The sequence below is a fragment of the Mesocricetus auratus genome, unplaced genomic scaffold (genome assembly GCF_017639785.1).
Source record: "Mesocricetus auratus isolate SY011 unplaced genomic scaffold, BCM_Maur_2.0 Super-Scaffold_100007, whole genome shotgun sequence".
In the NCBI taxonomy this organism is placed as follows: domain Eukaryota; kingdom Metazoa; phylum Chordata; class Mammalia; order Rodentia; family Cricetidae; genus Mesocricetus; species Mesocricetus auratus.
In genome coordinates, this window is record NW_024429191.1 from 76,363,240 (window position 1) to 76,386,957 (window position 23,718).

The following is a 23,718-nucleotide window of genomic DNA, read 5'->3' on the forward strand; positions in this document are numbered from 1 at the left end:
CTTTTAATTCTTCATCATTTATCTTTCATCTAATCTCTTCTTCTAAGATCTCTCATATTAACAAGGGAGTGGAGACCTTTTATACCCATTGTCTGATACTTTCCTAAGTATTTCATATTGTACAAATTTTATTTTGCATTTATTGGTGATCTGTCTAGTAAATATTGATATATCAACATACTGTTATTTTCATAATTTATCTGTAAATCTGCAGTTTGATCCATATATTTGATCATCTTGAAGCAATCTGGTGTTCTCCTCCTCTGCCTCCTCCTTTCACAAGTGTTACCTACTAGGCCTCTTTTTCTTGCTGTCCTGCTCTTGCTGGATCTGGGCAGTGCGAGGTGGAGATGGTGGGAGTGGGCATGCCCGTCTCTCTAGGCCCAGAGAGAACACGTAAACATTCCCTCTGTGCGCCTTTGCGTTCTGTGAGTTTTCATGGACTCTGATCAGATTAAAGAAATGCCTGTGTGTGTGTTCCTGATTTTCTAGGAAATGAGTACATACTGAATCTTACAGAGTGCTTTTCCATTTCTATTAAGATGATCATATCATTTTCCCTCTTAAATTTCTTTCTTTGGTTTATTTTGTTTGTTTTGAGATGGAGTCTCTGTGTGTAGCCCCGGCTGGCCTGATATTTGCTGAAATCCTCCAGCCTGCAACCTGACTCCTGGGATTACAGGAATGAGCCACCATGCCCAGTTGAAGTTGAGAATGAACTAAAATCTGCAATGTTAAACCAGGTTGAAACCCCAGATTAGTAAAGATATATCCTTTTTATTGCTTTGTTTGTTTTTTCTGCTTTTTCCTCTAAGTTAATGAGGGAAACTGACCTGCATCGTCCGTGCCTACACTTGTTAGATTGTGCTATTACTCAGAACCTTCATTCTTCACCACCTTTTTTGAGGCAGGGCCTCTCAGTCAAACCTAGACCCAACTGGTATGGCTGGTCTCAGTAGCCAGCTTTCTCCAGGTTCCCCTTCCAAGGCTGCAATCCAGGCGGTCATCACACCTGAAATGGCATGCATTTGGCTTCTGGGATCCGGATCCCAGTCTTATTGCTTGCTTGCGTGGCAAGTGCTTTAATTACTGACCCACCTCTCCAGGCTGTAGTCCTTTTTTTTTTATTCTAAAATAAATAATTAGGGCAATTCATATTTTTCTGTTTTAAAACATGGTCTTAGTTTTATATGTATATATTAGTACCATTAAGAAAAAAAAAAACCTCTTGGGGCTGGAGAGATGGCTCGGAGGTTAAGAGCACTGGCTGCTCTTTCAGAGGTCCTGAGTTCAATTCCCAGCAACCACATGGTGGCTCACAACCATCTGTAACGAGATCTGGTGCCCTCTTCTGGCAAGTAGGCAGAACACCATATATTTAATAATAAATAAATAAAATATTTTTTAAGAAAAAAAACTTCTAATGTATAGTTTATACTAGGATTCTCTCTTGGCTTGTAAGTTACTTAAAAGTATGTGCCCTCCAGGGCCCACTACAGTGACCCCCAACTCTTTGCAGAGTGGACACAATGTAATACTTCTCTCACAGGATCACTGAAATAAGGAAGTAAAATTGTCTGTGAGAAAAGTTGAGAATAGTACCTGGAATACTACAGGGTATTACAATAAATCGTAGCTACAATAAATAGTAGATCTTGTTGATGATTAAGGGTATGCAATAAATGGTTACCTCTACAGGTCATGGAATATTTCATTATATAAACAGTAGCTTTTATCAACTCATATTAACAATGAGAATGATTGTTCATTTTTATATTTTTATTGGGATCTTTTCATTTTATTTTATATCTGCTTTGACCACATATATATGTAAAAAAGTATTAATATATGCTAATTGTGGAACGATTAAACCTATGTAGTTTATCAATGAAAAAAAAGTATGTGCCCTCCCTGTTGGGGAGACTCCCCCAAACCAGGAACCCTAAATCTGAGTCCAATAGTCACCTTGAAGGGAGACAGGACGAGCACATCTTCCAGTTTCAGGTTCTTTGTGTGTGCATGAGTGTGCGGGATGTGTGAATGTGTAAGTATGTATGCGTGAGTGTGTACATGTGAGTATGTGTGTGTGTGAGTGTGTGTTTGCATGGGTGAGAGTCTGAGTGTGTATGCTCATGTGTGTAAGTGCATTGTATATTTAGCTTTATTTTTTTAGCAGAATCTATGTAGTCCTGGCTATCCCAGAGCTTGCTATGTAGACCAGGCTGGCCTTGAACTTAGAGATCCTCCTGCCTCTGTCTCCCTGCTGGAATTAAAGGTATGTGCCTCTATGCCCAGCCTATTTCTTTATTTATGTTTTTTGTATCTCATTTTTCTTTTTTGTTTTTTGTTTTTGGTTTTTCGAGACAGGGTTTCCCTGTGGCTTTGGAGGCTGTTCTGGAACTCGCTTGGTAGTCCAGGCTGGTCTCGAACTCAGAGATCCGCCTGCCTCTGCCTCCCGAGTGCTGGGATTAAAGGCGTGCGCCACCAACGCCCGGCTTGTATCTCATTTTTGTTTACAGCTGCACAAAACCCCCTAGTATATATGTACCAAGTTTTCTTTACCCATTCACACACTGATGGACATCTAGGCTCATTCCATTTCCTAGGTACTATGAAGAGTGAAGCAGTAAGCCCTGATGTGCAAGTATCTATGTAATATGTTGACTTAGAATCCTTCAGGTATATACTCAAAGATGATGTGGCTGGGTCATACGGTTCTGAAACATTGTAGTTTTTTGACAACCCTCCATAGTGCCTTCCCCAGTGGCTACAAAATGTAGCTTTTTTTTCTTCTTCACACTGCCACCAGCATTTCTTGTCATTTGTTTTCTGATGCTAGCCGTTCTACCTGAGGCGAGAGGGACTGATGAAGAGTTTTAACCTGCATTTCCCTGTTAGTTAAGGCTGTTGAACACTTCTCAATCGTTGTGTTTCTTCTTTTAAGAACTGCATTCATGACCAGGTGGTGGTGGCACAGGCCTTTAATCCCAACACCTGAAGGCAGGGGCAGGGGGATCTATATGAGTTCGAGGCCAGAACTGTCTTGGGGAAAATAAAAAAAAAAAAACTATTCATTTCATTAGCCCAGCTGGTTGGGTGAGCCTCGGTTTAACTTCTGCAGCTCTCCTATAATGCTTGTCCTGAGAAAGCAACTCTCCTGCCCACTCCTCTCCACCCTCTGACTCTCACCACCCAGCCTGCATGCTTTCCGGATTCCAAAAGTGTTAAAACCTCTTTACTGTAACCAGTTTCTTTCTTTTTCCTGTTGCTTTGTGAGTTGATTTGTGCTTTTGAGATGTGGTCTCAGGTAGCCCAGGCTGGCCTTAAACAATCTCAAAATTGCAGAGAATGACGGTGATGGCTGTTCTTGGTTGTCAATTTAGTTAATCTGGAATTAACTAAAATTCAAATGGCAGGACACACCTGTGAGGGATTTTTTTTCTTAATTAAATCATTTGAAGTGAGAAGACCCATTTCTAATCCAGATCTTTTGAGGTGATGAAATCCACCTTTAATCTGGGCCCCACCTTCTGCTGGCAGTCTGCATTTATAAAGGACATGGAAGGAGGAAGCTTGCTCTTGCCTGCAGGCCCATCCCTCCACTGGCATGACAGCCTACTCTGAGGTTCCAGCATATACTGAAGTCCAAATGAGATGCCCAGCCCCAAGAACTGAATGACTACCGGATTCTCAGACAGCCATTGTTGGACTAGCTGGACCACAGCCTGTAAGCCATTGTATCAGTTCTGTTCCTCTAGAGAACCCTGACTTGTACAGTGACTTGTACTCCTGATCCTTAACTCGAGCAGGAGTGCTGGGATGCAGGGGTGTGCCACACTGAGCAGGAGTGCTGGGATGCAGGGGTGTGCCACACTGAGCAGGAGTGCTGGGATGCAGGGGTGTGCCACACTCCTAGTCTGTTTCCTTTATGTCATCTAGTGAGCTTGCTGGAGAAAGAAGAGGACTGGGTGTGACTCATTGGCACAGCACTTGTCTGGTGGTAGTGGAGCCTTGGGTTTGAAACCAGTCACGCAAAAGGAAGAAAGGATAAAGTGAGAAGACATTCCTATTCCCAATCTGCCACTTTTAATCAGAGACCACACATAGAATCCAAGCCAACTTTGGGTTAGGAACAGACACAAGTGGACTTATTACTAGGGATCAGCTGCAGCAGGAGAGAGGAAGCAATATAAAGGGCACAGAAGATTCGAGCCTCAGGGTCATAGGTCACATCCTGGCTAATCCGCTCGCCCCAGTTCTCCTGGAGGATCGACTCCACCTGAAAGGAGACTCACCAGATTAAAAGCTAGGAATACACACACACACACACACACACACACACACACACACACACACACACACACATCTCAAAACAAAAAACAACCACAATTGCCAACAGTTGGCCACAGCACTTCACTCTGAGCCTGTGACAGACACAGGGACCCATCATGACATTCTTCCTGCAGAGTTGAGGAACCTCACACTTCTACATTGCAGCAGGCACTCAAGGGGTACCAGATGCCATCTGAGACCAGTCATTTTCTACCCCTCTTTTGCCCATAGGCAAGCAACAGAGCACTCAGACCATAGGCATTAGTTTCCACTATGATGTCCTGAGCTCTCTCCATCTGGTGCGTCTCACCTGGTCCCTCAGCGAAGACAGAGTCCCATTGTCTATTGCTTCAGTCACATACTTGCCTTGCTCAGGCAGCTCTGGAAGCAGAAAAAGAAGGCAGTTAGTAGAAAAAGATAAGGACATGGTGGCTTCAGTAGAGAGTTTTGGTGGCTGACCATATGCACCAGAGGGTTTCAGAGAGCCCCTGACCATATGCACCAGAGGGTTTCAGAGAGCCCCTGACCATATGCACCAGAGGGTTTCAGAGAGCTCCTGGAACGCCAGGGGGGAATATCCCGAATGTTTCCTGCTCCCCTCTTAGAATATGGAGCACCACAGACTATACCAGAGGGAATGGGGTGATTGCCCCTCAATATCTGGCCTGGGAAAGTCTCTTAAAAGAAAGTTCCTTAAATTCCAAGGGCTGCCCCTCACAGAGTATAAATTTGGGCAATGCATGCTCCCTGAGACTTATTCCCCAGAAGCTCCTGGATGAGCATGCCCTCCATCCCAGCAGACAGCCAGACCCTCCTCACCTATCAAGGCATCCAAGAGTTCCAGAAAGGCTTCTGCACGTTCTTTTACCAAGCGGCCAGCACTATCATGAAGGCTGCATAGGAGAGGACCTTCTGGGCCCTCGGTCTGTGTCGCATCAGAGATCAAGACCTCATAAACCTAGGGCGGGAGACGGGGAAGCTAGGCACAGTCCTCTGGCAGTTGGTTCCCACCCTGACATCTGCCCGCCACAGCCCTCCGTGTCCACCCCAGTTCTCCCTTGGGATCACTCACTCTCTGCTCTAGACCCGCCAGCCCCCCTTCCTTGCTGGCACATGAGTTTCTGATAGAATCCAGCATAGTCTTCCGGTCCTTCTCATTCAGTCCCTGGAGGCATCTCGCTGTGTCCTGCACCTGCTCCTGCAAACTTGCAACAGCTTGCAGTCTTCTTACAGTCATTCCTAGAAAGGCAGAAACTATGAAGCTGACTCACTCTGCCCACAGGCTTCATTTGTAAAGTCCACTATACTCTCCACCTCCACCCCCTCAACCACTGAAATAGTTTCATGTAGCCCAGACTTGAACTCCCTATGTAGCCAAGGATGGCCCTTTTTTCTGATCCTCTTGCTTCAAGAACTGGAGCAGGCAGAGTGCCAGCATGCCTGGCCAGATCTTATTTTAATCTGCTTTTGTTGTTGCTGTTGTTTTTACCTCAACCCTGTGTTTTGCCTTCTTCTAAACTAATCTGTTCTGTTAAAATGAAGCCCCTCTCCCTGACATACCTACCATCACCCATTTACTTGGCTTCTATTCCCCTAGTTCACCCCCATTTAGTCCCAGTTTGCTAATCCAGAAATAAGCTAGGTGGTTTAATTTTTATATTCAAAAATGTAGTCCTCAAAGCCAGGTAGAGTGGTGCACATCTGTAATCCCAACACTAGGAGACAGGAGGATTAAGGGTTCAAGGCCAGCCTGAGAGACATGACCAAGAGGGGGTGGAGAGAAAGAAAGAAAATACGAGGGAAGAAAAGAGAAAGCTATGCCTCCAGGTTCCTGCCCTGTGTGAGTTCCTGCCCTGACTTCCTTTGATGGTGAACAGTGATAAGGAAGTAAAAGCCGAATCATTTTCTCTCCAGGTTGCTTTGGTCATGGTGTTTTATCCCAGCAAGAGTAACCCTAACTACGACACCACACTGTACCATTCTGCTGACCCCACCGAGCGTCACACCACATGGACCTGAGGACAGATGAATTCTGCCACGTTGGGTTTTTTGTTTTGTTTTCTTCTTTTTTTTTTTTTGTAGACAGTTTCCCTGTGTAACTTTGGCTGTCCTGGAATTCACTCTGTAGACCAGGCTGGCCTCAACTCACAGAGATCCACCTGCCTCTGCCCCTCAAGTGCTGGGATTAAAGGTGTGCACCACCACTACCCGGAATTCCACATTGTATGTGGGCCTAGAGATAGGTTAGTCCCCATGCATAGCTAATAAGTTCTCTTGCAGAGGGAGGAAGGTCTCCAGAGTCTTCAGGTCATATCTAAGCCCTGTGGCATTTGTTTCCCAGTGAAGGACATTTTTATTCCTAGACTGTGAGCCGTCACTGCCCATGTCAGGGAGCCACAGTAAGGGTACACCCTTACTGTGCATAAGTTATATTTGCAAGCTCCTTCCCACATCCCACATCCTCAGAGATAGGCAGCCGCAAGGCTGTGCCTGGATAACACAAGCGGCAGCCAACACCCAGAGATGGTACAACATGCCCTCCATCCCTTCCCAAGACCTCTTTGGCAATAGGACTGTCCTGCTTGGGATATAGGGAATACCCCAAATGTTCCAGAGGAAGCACATACGGAGTCATGGACCTTCCAGCCTAGTCAGAAAAATCCTGACTTGGGAGACTGTGAGCACCAGACTTGAGACTACTCCAGTGCAGCCCCTCATCCCAGCCTGCACTGACATGAGCAGCCTGGCCAGAGGCTCAGCTGTGCTCTCTGGGTCATCCTTACATCACAACCCATGGTGACATGAGCATTGGCCAGAGGCCAATCAGGGCCCTGGGAGGAGCCTGGGGGCCCTCGGCTAACAGTGCATCCAGGCTGCTCCTCCACAAACACACCTCCTTCTGTGGCTATCACATGTGAACACACCCACTACATACTCAGCCATGCATTGTCTTCTGTCTGATAATGTCCTTGCATGTTCTGAAATGATGAACAGGTGGCCCAGGGGCTCACTCACCTCCTTGAAAAGATCTTTTTTCTTCAGCCCAGAAGGCAATAGCTAAACCAAGAGGGGAGATCAGGGAGAGGAGGGAGAAAGAATAAGAAAATCGTTTCTGTATCCATATTCTCCCAGTCCCCACACTCTGCTCCCAACCAAGGGAAGGAAAGAAAAACTATTGCTAATCTGTTAGGAAACTGAGATTGCAATTCTGTAGGGCAGACTGCTGTCCTGGTGAGTGCATACTGGGTTGGTCTGGCCAGAGCCCATATGGCCCTCAGGCCTTCTCAGGCCTCCAGCCTCCCTTCTTCCTCTCCCACCTCTGGCCTCAACAGCCACCCATCCCAGGCTGATACAGAGCTTGTCTCAATCCACATCCACCCACTCATGTGATCAGGGCTCCATTTCCTGTGTCCACAGCATCTTGCTTACATATTTCATTATTTTTGAAGATGAGCTGCTTCTTTCGATAGGCCAGGATGATGTTGGCAGGGATGGTGATTTGGTTTTGGCTCTAGGGAGAAAGAGCTCATGTTGATGGTTATCAGTGCTATCTTGTCTGATCTCCCAAACACTCCTATGAGGCGGACATTTTTATTCTCCACTTACAGGTGGAAGGACCAACACTAAAGCAAGTAACAGAGCCATCCTACAGCTGAAACCAATGGCAGAGCTGAAATTCAAACCCATGTCTAACACCAAACCCATGCTGTTTCCACTGTTCGTTTAGCAAGTGTCTACTGAAGACGTCTTTGTCTCTAGCTCCTCCTGCCTACTAGCAAGGGAGACAGACATTAATAGGATACCCATGTAATTAGGAATGTGCACACAGTCCTCGCAGAGGCAGGCAGACCTCTGTGGGTTGCAGGCCAGCTTGATCTACAGAGTGAGTGCCAGGACAGCTAGGGCTACACAGGGAAGCCTCGTCCCAAAAGACCAACAAATAACATTAAGAAAAGAAAGAGCCTGGCGGTAGTGGCACACACCTTTAACCCCAGCACTCAGGAGGCAGAGGCAGGTGGATCTCTGTGAGTTTGAGACCAACCTGGTCTACAAGAGCTTGTTCCAGGACAGCCTCCAAAGCCACAGAGAAACTTGTCTTGAACCTCCCCTCCCCAAAAAAAAAAAAAAAAGAAAGGAAAGGGAAAAGGGGCATCATTAGACAACCTGTGAAGGAACTCCTCCACAAGGTAACACTCTCTTCCTTGTGCCAAAAGGCACAGAGGCCAGCCAGCACTGCTCCAAGAGGCCTAACAGAGGAGCAAAGAAGGCTGCATCTTGGCTGGCAACCTCTAGACTTTCAGTGATGGCACGAGGCTGGCTGGTCCACACCCCATCCCCCAGTATACTAACCTTGTTTTCATGGTTAATGCCCTTAAGTAATGAGCTCCAAATTTTATATTGCTCTTCTGCTTCTAGGGTTTGCTCCTGTTCCGTCTCTAGAGTTTCTGTCACCAGATACACATTTTCTTTTAAACTAATTGTTTTGAATGAACTGGGTAGTTCCTGCTTCAGCCTCCTAGAGGGAGTGGAAAGGATCAGAGTTCAGGGCCTCTCAGTGGCCTCTCCCTGTCCATCAACTACTTCCTTTGGAGAGTAAATGCTGTAAGGCTGCAAACCCAAGGATCATTGCACATGGCACCGTTCACAGTTCAGTCTACCCACCGAGAGGTGGGGGCAGGATGCACAATGGGAAAGAACTCACTAGCATTCACAGTGTGTCCCTGCCCATCATGGACGGCGGGAGGCGTCTCCCCCCCGTGTTATAGGCAGAATTGCATCTTTCTTTACTACTTCTTTTACTACTTCTGCTGGCTTGGGGGAGGTGTGTGGGGGGGTTTGAATGAGATGCTCCCCATAATCTTGGTTCCCAGTTGGTGGTGCCCTTTGGGAAGGTTTAGGAGGGATGGCCTTACTGAAAGTGCACTACTAAGGACATGCTTCAAGGTTTCAAACCTCCTGCCACCACCAGGTCACTCTCTGCTTCAGCTCCTGCTCCCTGCCACCATGTCCGCTGCTTGCTACCAAATTTCCCCGTTGTGATGGACCCTTAAGATGGATTGTTACTAATGCCAGCCTGGCCTACCTTCCGAGTTCCAGGCCCATCAGAGCTACAATAGTTGAGATACTGTTCTGAAACAATTTTTTGATTTTGGTTTTGGTTCTGGGGTTTTTTGTTGTTGTTGTTGTTTTGTTTTTTTGTTTTTGTTTTTGTCTAAATAGATAACTCAGTGGTTAAGAACACTGGCTGCTCTTCCAGAGGTCCTGAGTTCAATTCCCAACAACTACATGGTGGCTCACAGCCATCTATAGTGGGTTCTGATGCCTTCTTCTGGCATAAGGTCATATGCGCAAATAGAACACTTATATACATAAAATAAATAAATCTGCAAAATTATAAAAATAAAATTTTAAAACTGCAAACAGTCCAGGGCTGTGGCTCAAGCCCCGGTCTATGAATCACGTCTTTCCCATGACACTGAAGGACGTGTCCGGCAGGGCTGGCGCCGCCGCTCTGAGAAGGGCCTGACGCCAGCTCCTTGCGCTGGTGTCCCAGATCTCACATGGCTTCTTTGCCTGACCTTAGCTGATAGGATATCCCTGATTCCATAAGAAAATCATTTGTGACTCACAAAATAGCCTGATAAAGCTTCTGCTACTTACAGACAAAAGTCCCTCAGGCAGGGGGTTGTGGTGGTGCACACCTTTAATCCCAGCGCTCAGGAGGCTGAGGCAGGTGGACCTGACTTTGAGGCCAGTCTGGTCTATAGAGCGAGTTCCAAGACAGCCAGGGCTACACAGAGAAATTCTGTCTTGAAAAACTGAAAGAAAGAAGGGGAGGGGAGAGGAGAGGAGGGAGAAAGTAGCCCTCAAAAGCAGTGGGTGCCTTCCCCTGAGTGCTGGACTTCCAGTTTGCACCTCACTTCAGACTACCTACTGTGTGAGTCAACAGTGAGGCCAGTACAGCCTTAAGTTGTCACAAGTTGCTCCTAACCCAGTGGGGAAGATGGCATGGAAATCATGGGCTTACAAGGCAGAGGAAAACAAGTACAGAACGCTGGGTTGGGCCAAACCACAGAGAGCGAAATGAGGACATGACCGCTCCAAGTCATAGTTGGAGGTTTTCTTTGTGGATGTGAGAGAGGGCAGAGCCAGAGGGATCCAGAAGTGTCCAGAGCAGGAAGAGAAAATCGTATTTATACAACCCATAGGCAATGAGATTGGGAAGAGTCAGGGGAGAGAGGAAGGGAAAGAGAGACAGGAGAGAGAGGAGAAGCTGACCAACAGAGCATATGGTCAAAATGGGAGGGGTTATTTAAGAATGAGGAGCTGGGGGAAGAGAAGCAAAGTCCAGGGACTGGAGAAGTTCAGGGTAGGGGGCGGATGTGAAGATCTGAGAAGAGCCCCCTGTACTTTCTGAGTGAGCCTGGGGACCAGCATCCGCCCCTGTACTGTCTGAGTGAGCCTGGGGACCAGCATCCACCCCTGTACTCTCTGAGTGAGCCTGGGGACCAGCATCCGCCCCTGTACTCACTGAGTGAGCCTGGGGACCAGCATCCGCCCCTGTACTCTCTGAGTGAGCCTGGGGACCAGCATCCGCCCCTGTACTCACTGAGTGAGCCTGGGGACCAGCATCCGCCCCTGTACTCTCTGAGTGAGCCTGGGGACCAGCATCCGCCCCTGTACTCTCTGAGTGAGACTGGGGACCAGCATCCGCCCCTGTACTCTCTGAGTGAGCCTGGGGACCAGCATCTGCTCCTGTACTCACTGAGTGAGCCTGGGGACCAGCATCTGCCCCTGTACTCACTGAGTGAGCCTGGGGACCAGCATCCGCCCCTGTACTCTCTGAGTGAGCATCCGCTCCTGTACTCACTGAGTGAGCCTGGGGACCAGCATCCGCTCCTGTACTCTCTGAGTGAGCCTGCAGACCAGCATCTGCCCCTGTACTCACTGAGTGAGCCTGGGGACCAGCATCCGCCCCTGTACTCACTGAGTGAGCATCCGCTCCTGTACTCACTGAGTGAGCCTGCAGACCAGCATCTGCCCCTGTACTCACTGAGTGAGCATCCGCTCCTGTACTCTCTGAGTGAGCCTGGGGACCAGCATCCGCCCCTGTACTCTCTGAGTGAGCCTGGGGACCAGCATCCGCCCCTGTACTCTCTGAGTGAGCCTGGGGACCAGCATCCGCCCCTGTACTCACTGAGTGAGCCTGGGGACCAGCATCCGCTCCTGTACTCTCTGAGTGAGCCTGGGGACCAGCATCCGCCCCTGTACTCTCTGAGTGAGCCTGGGGACCAGCATCCGCCCCTGTACTCACTGAGTGAGCCTGGGGACCAGCATCCGCCCCTGTACTCACTGAGTGAGCCTGCAGACCAGCATCTGCCCCTGTACTCACTGAGTGAGCATCCGCCCCTGTACTCACTGAGTGAGCCTGGGGACCAGCATCCGCTCCTGTACTCACTGAGTGAGCATCCGCCCCTGTACTCACTGAGTGAGCCTGGGGACCAGCATCCGCCCCTGTACTCACTGAGTGAGCCTGGGGACCAGCATCTGCTCCTGTACTCACTGAGTGAGCCTGGGGGCCAGCATCCGCCCCTGTACTCACTGAGTGAGCATCCGCTCCTGTACTCTCTGAGTGAGCCTGGGGACCAGCATCTGCCCCTGTACTCACTGAGTGAGCATCCGCCCCTGTACTCACTGAGTGAGCATCCGCTCCTGTACTCACTGAGTGAGCCTGCAGACCAGCATCTGCCCCTGTACTCTCTGAGCGAGCCTGGGGACCAGCATCTGCTCCTGTACTCACTGAGTGAGCCTGGGGACCAGCATCCGTTATGGTATGGCTAACAGGTGCCACAGTCAGTCTTTTGTTCTGGGTTTCTTTAGGAGCTGGCACATAGCAATTGGTCATCTAGAAGATGGCAGCTGTGAGGGAACGAGGAGGCTGCTTGGGCAGATACAGAAGGTCAATGCCAGCAGGCATGGGTCTGAGGGTAAACTAACCACAGTGCTCCAGAGAGGCCTCCATGCCCCTGAGGGTAAACCAGCCACAGGAACCCCGAGAGGCCTCCATGCCCACAGTGCTCCCCTTGTCCCTCCCCCCCTACTGCCTGACCAGCTACATCTTGAAAAATAGTTATCTATATGTAAGTGCCTGAGTGTGTGTGTGTGCATCACATACGTGCAAGAGACAGAAGTCAGGAGAGGGTGTCAGGTCCCCTGAACTGGAGGTACAGATGGTTGCGAGCCACCTGTGGGTGCTGGGAAGCAATACTAGTTCCTTTGCATGGGTAGCAAACGCTCTAAGCCACTGAACCATCTATTCAGCCCCAGCCTCACCTGTTGACAAGCAAATCCAAATATTTCTGGATTATCTTCCTATGTATTACGGTGGCTTTCCAATTGCTGGACCGTAGGCCTTTGACTGCAAGTACTTCTTCAGGGAAATTTGCTGACAGCTTTGAACCTTTTTTACCATGGACTTGGAATTTAGTCTTTTCATCACCTGGAAGGACAAAAATAAGTATCACATTGATGCCGACCTAAAAGACCCTTCTCCAGAAAGCCCTTGCTGGCACTGCTCCTTCCTTTGTGAAACTTGCCACAAGGCTCTCCAAGAAAGGCTGCCATCCCCAACATCACAGGCCACCATCCCTGCTCTGCCACCTTCTTACCAGGTACCCTTTTAAGTCATTTAGCCTCTCTCTAGAGAGAATATTAACAGTAAGCCCTTCCAAAGCTTGGGTACACCAAGTCGTTCAGACCAAGGACAAGATAGTGCCTTGCTTCCTTGTCACTACTTTATAAAAAAGAAGAAAAGAAAAAGAAAGACGGTACCTGGCAAACATGGCAGGGATCAATAGATGTAAACTAGTCCTATTGAGATTCTGATTAGGCAAGGGAAAAAATAAGTAGGAAATAAAAAGCGAGCAGTTTAGTTCCTGGTGTCCACATGAGTGGTACAGGGTAGAGTGAGGCAGCCTTGGGAAGCTGCCCATCTGCAGGACTCCAGCCGCCCAGTGTAGGAAAGTTGATTCTGCTGCTGCTGAAGGTCTGGGGGCACAGAGGGGAACACAGGAATACCTTCCTCTTAGACCTCCCAATACAAACCTGCAGAGGAGGGACAGCTCCTGCTGCCCGGTGAGGGTCCCAGCTGGATTTCCAAAGGGAAATACATTTGAAATTGAAAAAAAACATAACAAGAAACTGCTTAGAATCAACCCATGGGGCACTAATGTCTCAGGGCCTGTTCATTTCTCAAGCATTGTAAGTTTGATATGTACTTTGCTAGAAAAAAGAAAAAAGAAAAATGAGATGGGTGGTGGTGACACATGCCTTTAATCCCAGCACTCGGGAGGCAGAGGCAGGAGGATCTCTGTGAGTTCGAGGCCAGCCTGGTCTACAAAGCGAGTTCTGGGACAGCCTCCAAAGCAATACAGAGAAACTGTCTTGAAAAATAAAACCAAAAACAAAAGTCCTTAGAGCAGTGGTTCTCAACCTTCCTAATGCCTCAGCCCTTTCCTACATTTCCTCATGTTGTGGTGACCCCCAACCACAAAACTACTTTCTTTGCTACTCATAAGTGTATTTTTTTAGTTACAAATCATAACGTAATATCTGATATGCAGGATATCTGACATGCAGCCCCTGTGAAAGGGCCCTTATAACCCACCATGGGTTGAGAACTGACGCCTTAGAAATTTCAGCTTACCAACTCCTGTTTCAGCCCATGCCCACAAAAGATCCATGTCCAGCAGCAGAGCTTCTGGAGGGAGATCTGTGTGCACCTCCTGTGCCTGGCACTGCCATTTACTCTTAGTCCTCTAGAGGTGACAGGTAAAGACACTGAAACTTACACAGACAAAAAGTGTCGTGTCTGGAGATGGCCCGCTGTTCAGTAGCAGTGTGGGCTGTAGGCAACCTTAGCTGTGAAGTCTGCATTCTTCCTTAACAATCTACACCATCTCCCTCCACTTACCCATCAGCTTAATGACGAAAATAGAAACACACAGAGCTCCATAATTGGAATTGTAGAGAGACACAGGAAAGGAATGAATGACTTCCAATATAAAGAAATCTCACCAGGTTGGTGGTGCATGCCCTTAATCCCAGCACTCAGGAGGCAGAAGCAGGTGGATCTCTACATTCAAGGCCAGTTTGCTCTGCAGAGTGAGTTCTAGGACAGACAGAGTTACACAGAGAAACCCTGTCTTGAAAACCCAAACAAAACAGAAATCTCTACTTTCCTCTTCTTGCTCACCAACCCCTCAGTGTGTTTCTTAATGGAGGTGTGCCAGTCAAATGTACAAACCACGCAGCTGAGAGCAACAAGGAGCTGAGCATGAGAAGCAGACAAGGCCTCAGGCTGGCCATTTCTTACCCGCCACATACTGACCTATGAAACTCGTAAGCAGCCTAACCAACAGTCCTTTGTCTTGCTCTTTGTCCAGTATGTCCTCCAGGGTGAGGTCTGTCTTGTGGTAGCACCATCCCCAGAACCTCTTCCGTCCTCTTACCAAATAGCCACATTGGAATGCACCAGCATCAACCATACTTTTGACAGGAATCATATCCCCTCCGGGATCCAACTCCTGGACCAGAGATCTCGTGACTCTTTCGAATACAGACATTAAGCCTAAAATAGCTGTGAGAGATGTATTGGTTCAGAAGGGGGTTTTGTTGTTTTGCTTTAAGACGTCCTGTCTAGGTTAGGCTAACCTCAAACCTGCTGGAACTCGGAATTCCTGCTTCCACCTCCTGAGCGCTGGGATTATAGGTGGGGTCACCACACCTGACTTAAGACTTGTTTTCTTTTTTAGATTGATTATTTGATGTGTATGAGTGTTTTGCCTGCATGGACATGTGTGTACATGTATGCCTGGCATCCATGGAAGTCAGAAGGTGTCTGATCTCCTGGAACTGGAGTTACAGATGGTTGTGCGCCACCATGTGGATGTTGGGAACTGAACCCAGATCTTTTGGGAGGTAGTCAGTGAGCCATCTCTCCAGTCCCTGACTAAGTCCCCGCTGGGAACTGGGATAGCTAATCGTCCCTGTATTGAAAGTGAGGCAATTGTGATACAGTGTGACCACCACAGATTCCTAAATCTCCCTCAGCCCTTCATAGAACCCACTGAGGCAAATGGGGTGAGGGATTGCCTGACACAGGGAAAGTGAAACCCAGGTTCTGCATTTCTCAGAGCAAAGTTGCCGAGGATTCCCAATGGAACACCAGTCCTAATGGCTATTACTTCCCTTGGCTCTGGCTGGGATCCCTGGGTCTCCTACCAATCCTTTCTCAGGTTTCACCACCACCAGCACCCACTGTATCCTACCTCCTGTGACCTCCTAAGTCCCTAATGCCTGGCCTGGGCACCTAACCCCCCACGGCCCGGTTTCTCTTTCCCCAGTCTTGTCAGAGTAGTCTGCTCTCAGCTCGCTTCTGTCCTGGGGATTCTAGGTGTGCAGGTCATGCCCAGGACCACAGCCCATCTCCAATGCACCACCTTCAGCTTCTTTCCTCAAACAGAGTCTGGATAGTGTCAGATCTCTGCACAGCTCCCGGCTGGAAGCATGCTGAGAGGCACCTGAAAGCCCCAACAGGAGTACTTCCCGGAAAGCTGGCTAAGGCTAGGTACGCCACCTCTCCGGCCGTCACATAAGGCAAATTATGGCCCACGTGGAACGGCAGGGTCAGGAGAGATCATGCCCTTTATACTCAAGTGAGTGAGAAATTCTGATACATAAGCTAGGTGAGCTTGCGCCAGAGAAAGGTGCAATGGATTGCACAATCCAGTGAGCTGAATGGAATGAGTGGGTTCTAACTAAGAGAGGTAATAGCCATGGCTTTACCAGGGAAACAAAAATGAGCTCAGGGCCAGCTAGCAAATACCTGGTATGGCAGGCAGGCCGCAATGAAGACCCAAAAATAACTGCAGTAAACAGCTACAGGACCAGGCTGGTCCAGTACATACTCAGCTGAAGGCAGAGTAGTAATGAGTTCACCAGACCCAAGATAAATGATAAATGGGTGACTTATTGGGGAACAACTTACATAGCAAAGAACCACCGCGGTGTTCCTGCTCCAGAAGACTGTCTCTGCCCTTCCAAAGCTCTCTGTGACCCAAGAGGAAGTGCCAGTCCCCTGCTTCTCCACCTTCCGGGCCACGTCCACACATGAAGCCACACCCAAAGGGGTGTGGCCACTAACACGAATTGACTGGCAAGACGAGATGCTACTACACTCAGCCTCCCCCATTATGACACATTTCCATGTGCCCCCTCCTTAGACCCTCCTTATCTGGATACCATCCATCTTCTTCACCCACATTCTCCTCCTAGGAGCCTGCTGGTCTCACCACCATCCTCCCTCAGGGGTAACTGCTAGAGTGAACCCAGCCTGTCTTCTGACGGAAGTGCAATGGTAATGACTGTAATACAGCTATTCAACTGCTGGCTATACCCCAGGAACCATGCCCGTGCCACAACAGTCCAGAGAGGCACTCGCCTCATCAACAGAAGACTGAACTCAGAATCAACTAGGTAAGACCACACAGCTCTAGCAAGACGGTGGTGGCGCATGCCTTTAATCCATGCACTTGGGAGGCAGAGGCAGGCAGATCTCTTTGAGTTCGAGATCAGCCTAGTCTACAAGAGCTAGTTCCAGAACAGCCTCCAAAGCCACAGAGAAACCCTGTCACACAGCTCTAAGTAGCAGAGCTGGCATCTGAACAAAGGTCATTGTTCAGGTACCTGGCACATCCCCGACTGGCTTAAGGGCCGAGGAAGCAAGTGGCTGGGCCCCACTCCCAGGACTGAGCCCAGTGCAGCACTGTTCCCAACATCGCAGCCCCTATCTGAAGAGGGGACAGTACAGCTAGACAGCACATAAAGATCATACTTTCCCTCACTCCAAGAACGCCATGATGCTGGGCCAGGGCCAGAGCCAGGCTGCTGGGAAGGGAGCTCCTTCCTCTGCCTGCCTGAACTTTGTACCTGGCCAGGGAGCAGCAGATAATACTACACAGAACAGCCTGAGAGGCCAGTGTCCTCAGGAGATAAGGGTTCCTCCCTCTCCTGGCTGTGCTGGCAAGAAGCCCTGGGACCCCTCCCCTCCTGCTCAACATAGCAGTGGCCAGGACGAAAGGCAGCCCCTCCCTAACAGAACTGACTAGGAATGACTGAGGTGAGAAGCCAGAATGGGCAATGCCAGAGCACCAGTAATAACCCCACCCCCATTTATAAGCCATGTCTGGACTGACCTTCCTGGCCACCAAACCCCACTCCCACTTCCCCCAGCCAGGCCTATGAAGTCAGGGGCTCAGAGCCCAGCAGAGGGACAGCAGGGCAAGGCAGAGAGTGGGACTCTGCTCCACCTACCAGGGCCTTCACAGCTCCCCACATCCACTTTGGCTTTTCTCCTGGGCCTCCCCAGAGTCCCCACCACTGCCTAGGCAGGAGCCCTGCCCACACCTTCCCCAGGACTGACAAGGAAGCAGATCCAGACATGTGGTTAACAGACCATGTTGCATTTTATTTGCATTTTTCAGAATACTGTACAAAGGGAGTAAAAATCCTATTCACACTTTGCTTAGAAAGACCAGAAGGTGAAAGCCCCCTATGATACATGGGGAGGGAAACAGGGTGAGTTCCCTCCATCCCCTGGAGAGGGTTCAGGCACCCACACCTTTCCAAAGGAACATGCCCCAGTCGAACCAGCGAGGGGAGAAGACAGCCCCTCTTCAGCTTAGTCTCAGGCTCTGTGAGCCCCCTCTCTGAGGAGACAGTGCCTGCAGCTGTCCCTACTAGTGCCCTGTTTGGGCAGGGATCCTACAGCACTGTGGAGCCCCCACCTCATGTGGAGGTGGCCTCTTGGCCCCTCACACACATGCCACATGAGAGGCACTGCCCCGGCACAAGCTACATGAGAATTGAGTTGAAGGGCTGAGGAAGAGTTACCCATGGAAGCTTCCTCATACACAGCTAAGGAAGTGTCCGGCTGGGCCTGTGCTTCTGAGGGCTCACCGGTCTATTCCAGCCTGTGCACGCCCTCACACCAAGCCAGGACTTCAAACCCACAGAGGCCGCCCTTCCCCACCACCATCATTCTGCGGGTAAATTAGCCCTCCAGACCAGCTCTCCTTCCAGCCCACATCCCAAAGGAGGCTGGGTCTGGCTTCTCCTCCCTAGATCCTCTTTTTTACACTGATTCACATCAGCTGCTGCTATCCTGACCATCCTAAGACCCCGCCCACCCCTGCTCAGAGCTCCCCTCTCCCCAGGACCAGGGTGGCAGGATCCTGGCCCCACCTGTACACCAGGTGTCCCCCAACCCCATCTTCCTTTCCTAATCTTCCTCCTACCCCATAGCTCACCCAGGGTGGGTTGCAAGGAAGTCAACAAAGCCTGACTGCTCTATCTAGAGGGTGGAGACAGTGCAGCACGCGTGTTTCCAATACATATAAAAGTGAGTCTCACCCCACACACTCGAAGACTGAGGGGGAAACAATGCAGAAGCCGTACCGTCCCTCTGCCCCTTCTCGGGGGCTAAAGTGCTATGGCTGCCTGAGGGTAAACAAGCCAACAGGGGTTTTCCTGGCTTCCTGTCCCCACTTCTGAGGTCCATAGTCAGCCGGAAAGCCCAGCCCCTTTCATGACCACCCCCATGGCATCTCTATTCAAAAGGCAAAAGGAAAAGATCAAAAACTTCAGAATGGGTTAGAGCCCAAGAGCCCTACCCTAACCCCACTACAAGCTACTCCAAGTCGGCTACTGGGGAAGCGAGGGGGAAGCCAGGCCCAGGGCACACCCCCATCTCTGGCAGTGAGTGTCCAAAGGCTCCTGTCTTCAGCATCACAGCAAAGGCCTTCTACCCTTCCCCTGCCAACCTGGCTGAGGAAGGGGCTACAACCTCAGTACTTATTGATTCCAAAAATCCGGACTCCATGGAGCTGGGGCAGCTTGGGGATGAGCACACTCATCAAGGACACAGTGTTGAGTATGAAATGGACTTGGTCATACTTGGTGTAGAAGCTGGTGAGGAAGTACCTGGGAGGGGGGAGACAAGGAGATAGGAAAGTAAGGGTCCCAGATAAGAAGCAGAGCGACAAGTCTCCTGACCTACCCCCAGCTTACCCAAGGCCTATGCCTGTCTCATGCACAGAGAGACCCAGGATATGTCCCTTCCTTCCCTCTGCTCATCTCTACACCAAGGGTCAGGGCTAGGGGGAGTTTGAGCCCAGCTGAGCCCAATGGCTTTACCACGCCTGCTGGTGTCTCCCACAGCCAAAGCACTTACAGCACAATAGGGGTGATGGTCAAGAACTTCCTAGAGGCTGTGAACTGGACTCCATAGTCCATCTGCTCCCAGTGGGTCAGCAACCTCGCTTTACCCTGGTCTGGAGTCTCGAAGGGTGTCCCTTTCACCGTGTGCAGGAAGATGTACATGCCCTGAAAGGAGGGACCGTCATCAGAAAACACAAAAGGCAAGTCGGCTCCCAGCCTGGCTTCCCCTCCTGTCCCACACAGAAGCAGCTCCAGGTGACTGCCACCTTCCTCCGCTGTAGCCGCTCAGGCAGGCAGTCCCAATAGACAAAAGAACACCCAGGAGCCCACGTGGTGGGAGGATGTGGGGACCGCATAAGGGGAGGAGTTAACTACACAATGGGCATACACAGTAGCCCAACTGGGGTCTCTGTGTCAGCTAAGAGGAGCAAGCCAAAGGACTACCCTGTCTGCTCAAAAGCAGGGTGTAAGGAAGCAGGTTTTAGGGAGCACAGAGGGTCAGGAGAACATGGTTTGAGATCCTAACTTGGGAAAGGAACATTTCTACACTAGATTCCTGGGAGCTGGGGGCAACCTCAGCAAGGCCTCAGCTCTCAGCTCTCAGGTAGGGTGCTCCAAACGTAACCAGCAGCCAGCCCATCCAGGAGGCATGGGCAATGTGCAAATTTGATTCCTGTAGGTATGCTACAGCCCACAAGGGGGAGCAGGGCCGAGAGATCAGAGCTGGGCCTGGGCTCAGGAGGCAGATGTTGTCAGAACCTGCTGTCTGTCCCAGGACAAGCTCCTCCCATGGCTCTGGAACACAGCAGCCCATCTGGTCAGAGACGGGCAGTAAGCAGGCTCTCACCAAGTTGTGGATAAGGTTGGTGAGGGTCCAGACGACAGGGACGCTCACAAAGGGGATGCTGAGCAGTACGACGTGCAGGAGCCCGATGGCCAGCACGTACGAGAGCCAGATGCCGCGGCTGTTCATCACCCGCGTGTTGGGGTTCACCTCACTGTGTGCCGTGCCCACATTCATCCTGCCACCCCTCTTGGCTGCTGCTCTGCAAACAAGCAACACAGGTGAGACAGGTCACACCACTTTCCCTGCCCCCTCACACCCTGAGCCCCACAGAGGAGGCTTTTCCTTCCCTGAGAGCTCCACACCACAGTCCCACGCCACGTTCTCAAGCCCACATGAACAGAAGGCTGGCCGTTTCCTGTTGCTGGGCTGGGATTAACGCCAGGCGGTCATACATATCATCCACTGGGACTACCTGCTGACAAAGTCTAGGAGGACAAGTCACCAAGAGGTGTCGAGTCCAGACGATAGCAATCAATGTCCAGTCCCCAAACTCACCCCTCATGGTACCCTGAGGCCCTCTTCCTCCTGGGGTGAGGAGAGAGGCCTGCTCTCTCAGAACTCTCACCCAGAATAACCTCTGCTGGCTCTCACTGGAGAGCTGACAGGAGACATCCCCTACTCTAAGCCCCTCCCAAAGGAGCAAAAGCAGGGAGGGGCTGTGGGCACAGACAACAGAGGATGAGGTACTTTGGGGCTACTGTTCCTACTTCTCTAACCCTGGATTTCCTCAAGCCCAGGCCCAGGAGGACTGACAGGGCAGGGAGAAGACGGAAGGGAAAGAAAACAGCAGGCCAGGGACGGCCTTTGCTCAGACCCACAAACATTTCGACACAAAATGGGGCATTTTAGCCATCTGGCATCTGCTCAGGCTAAAACTCTTGGGGGTGTCACCATTAGGTCGCCAAACCAGCAGAGCCCTTAACCCCACCAGAGAGAGAAGAGAACAGAACAGAGCACACAGCCAATATCTATAGTTCCCACAGGTGGGATGTGGTACCCATATCAGCCTACTCCTCCCAAGGATACAAAACTACCTGTGGCCTCCCGCCTCCCTCCTCCCTCCTCGGCCCCGCCTGGCCTCCCCTCCCTTCCTAGCATCTGTTTGTGGGTGTGAGTTAACAACAGCTTTTGCTTGTCCAGTCCCAGGTAGAAGCTCTACAGCACAAGGAACCATAAGGGCTGCCCTCCATCCCAGAAAACAATGGGAGCAGCAACCCACAGTGGCGGGGGTGGGGGGTTGGGGGGGTGTTTCTGTCCCTTTCTTGGAGCTTTCTGAGGGCCCACTACTAGCCAGCAGAAGTGGATACAGAAGGCATCGGCAGGTTGGGTTTACCTACCTGGCTTAGGGTCCTGCCTGATAAAGACCCCAAGGTCATTACTATGCTTAACAACTCCATCTTCAAGATGTCCAGAAAGGAACGGCAGATAGAGACAGTCTGGAAGTCCAGGCCAGCTCCCTCACCCCGCTACAACCGCTTCACCCCCAGACTCAGATGCTATCTCACCTAGCCAGGATTCCAGCCAAGTCTCTGAGAGTTCCTTACTTAAGTATAATGGAAGTGAGTTTCCTCTTCTCAGATACCTCGGGAAATAGAACCCACAGCAGTTCCCCAACAAACAGATCCATGAGTTGGCTGAGGGTGCATCCTGGTGGAGGGAGATCATACTCCTGGGACCAAACCCCTGGCCCATTAAGATGGATAATTGGTCCCAACGGATCCCCAAGGAACTAGAAAACCAGTTGTTTACCTCCCCCAGACCTTAGGCTGCTGTCACCCTACCACAGCCCCTGGGACTATGCAACAGCGTCCACGTGAGGGGCAGGGACTGAATGTGAAATCTCTGGAAGATCATCAAGGGAGGAAAAGAGCTGTTTCACCAGAAACTTCTGTCCCTTCCCCAAAGCAACAGACAGAAAGAACTCCCTCACTCTATTCAGGCGTGCCAAAAGTCAGTCTGATTCCCAGGATTTCAAGACCCACCACCCCTTTCTCGCTCAACAGGGCATTTCACAAAGCCTAGCAGACCCCGTAGGAATCGTCTTCCTGAAGCCTGAATGCCAGATGCCCTTGAAACCAGGAGACCCCCTTGCGGCGTCTCCCACCACACACCCCCCTAAAGACTGGGAGCCAGAAAGTACTTCTGAGACTTTCCTGTGGCTATGTGGACATGTCACATTAATAAACAATTGACCTTTCTCCCATAAGTGAAGAAATAGACTGGCAGAGGCAGAAAGATCTGGAGCAGCCAGACTGAAAACTTCTGCTGCCACAGCTGGCAGGTGATTGCCAGCACCAGATCCTGCTGTTGTTTCATAACCTGCCTCAAATCAGAGCCCGAAGCAACTCTGTTCTGTTAACCACTTTTTTGCTATAGGTCTTTTCCCTTTCCCGTCCAGGCCCAGCCAGTGTGTAAGCACTTTCCATTCCTTCCCCGGCTTAAGGCTGGCCCTTTACACAGCAAACCTATTCCCAAGGGATCCCAACAGGGAATTCATGCAGCACACAATACGTCTGTCTCTTCCACTCGGCCCACCCTCAACTGCAGGACCATGGTTGTGCTCGCTGGTCCAGACTCCTGAACTCAGTAGAGTGGGGGTAGAAAGGAAGCGAACCCCCACTAACCAGGAGCGAGGAAACTCCTTCCACTGGGTCTCCCGCTCTGCCCCGCAGCCTGGTTGGTACCTCGCACTAGGAGCGTGGCCGGGTTCGGGCCCAACCCCCATCTCCAAGCATTCACTCAGCCCGGGAGGCAGCCAAACCTTTATCCCTCAAGTCCAGCCGTTCCCCACCTCCCACCCCGAGCTGAAGCGCTCCTCCCGGACACCCCACGCCCGGCCTCCTGCTCCCACTCTCCTCGGCACTCCTCGCCTGATGCACTCACTCTCTCCACCCCCAGCCACTCAGTTCAGGTCTCCTCCTGCGCCGACGCCTCCTCAGCAGCAACCTTCTCTCTCGCCTCTCCTACCTCTGCAGCCTTCGGGCTTCACCACTCCTAGGCCGCCCGTAAGGACTCACCGCGCGGGGCCGGAGGTCGAGGGCCCGGGAGAGGAGCCCGAGAACCCGGGCCGCGGCCACTCCAACAGCTGTAACAAACCAGCGGCGGTAGCCACCCCGCTGGCAGCTCTGATCGAATCAGCTCCCTGAGCCGGTCCCCGTGACGTCACTGCCACGCGCCTAAACACGTTGTGCCTCTTGGGAAGTGTAGTTTCTATCCTGCCTCTTCACCAGCCCGCCCGGAGCCTCCTGGGAGTTGTAGGC

General features: G+C 50.6%; 2 protein-coding genes across 7 annotated transcripts; both read right to left on the minus strand.

The window, feature by feature from the left end:
* Positions 1 to 4,063: 4,063 nt before the first annotated feature.
* Positions 4,064 to 16,520, minus strand: Gsdmb (gasdermin B). 2 transcript variants are annotated; one of them, XM_013117594.3, is made up of 10 exons: positions 16,382 to 16,506; positions 14,723 to 14,971; positions 12,667 to 12,832; positions 8,683 to 8,848; positions 7,762 to 7,843; positions 7,348 to 7,389; positions 5,405 to 5,571; positions 5,152 to 5,290; positions 4,643 to 4,713; positions 4,064 to 4,279 (listed from the first exon to the last, which is right to left on the minus strand). In XM_013117594.3, exons 1-10 carry the CDS (start codon positions 16,503 to 16,505, stop codon positions 4,127 to 4,129), a joined length of 1,359 nt encoding a protein of 452 aa, XP_012973048.2. In that variant the 5' UTR covers position 16,506; the 3' UTR covers positions 4,064 to 4,126. The 2 variants fall into 2 exon arrangements, with proteins under 2 accessions (XP_012973048.2, XP_040605579.1); XM_040749645.1 differs by lacking the exon at positions 14,723 to 14,971 and having other exon boundaries at positions 16,382 to 16,520.
* Positions 16,521 to 17,839: 1,319 nt separating this feature from the next.
* Positions 17,840 to 23,718, minus strand: Ormdl3 (ORMDL sphingolipid biosynthesis regulator 3). Of its 5 annotated transcripts, none has more exons than XM_013117709.3 (4): positions 23,476 to 23,718; positions 20,459 to 20,652; positions 19,625 to 19,776; positions 17,840 to 19,374 (listed from the first exon to the last, which is right to left on the minus strand). In XM_013117709.3, the coding sequence occupies exons 2-4, from the start codon at positions 20,630 to 20,632 to the stop codon at positions 19,239 to 19,241; spliced, it is 462 nt and encodes a 153-aa protein (XP_012973163.1). In that variant the 5' UTR covers positions 20,633 to 20,652; positions 23,476 to 23,718; the 3' UTR covers positions 17,840 to 19,238. The 5 variants fall into 5 exon arrangements, with proteins under 5 accessions (XP_012973163.1, XP_021086243.1, XP_012973164.1 ...); XM_021230584.2 differs by having other exon boundaries at positions 20,459 to 20,657; XM_013117710.3 differs by having other exon boundaries at positions 20,459 to 20,657; positions 23,426 to 23,586.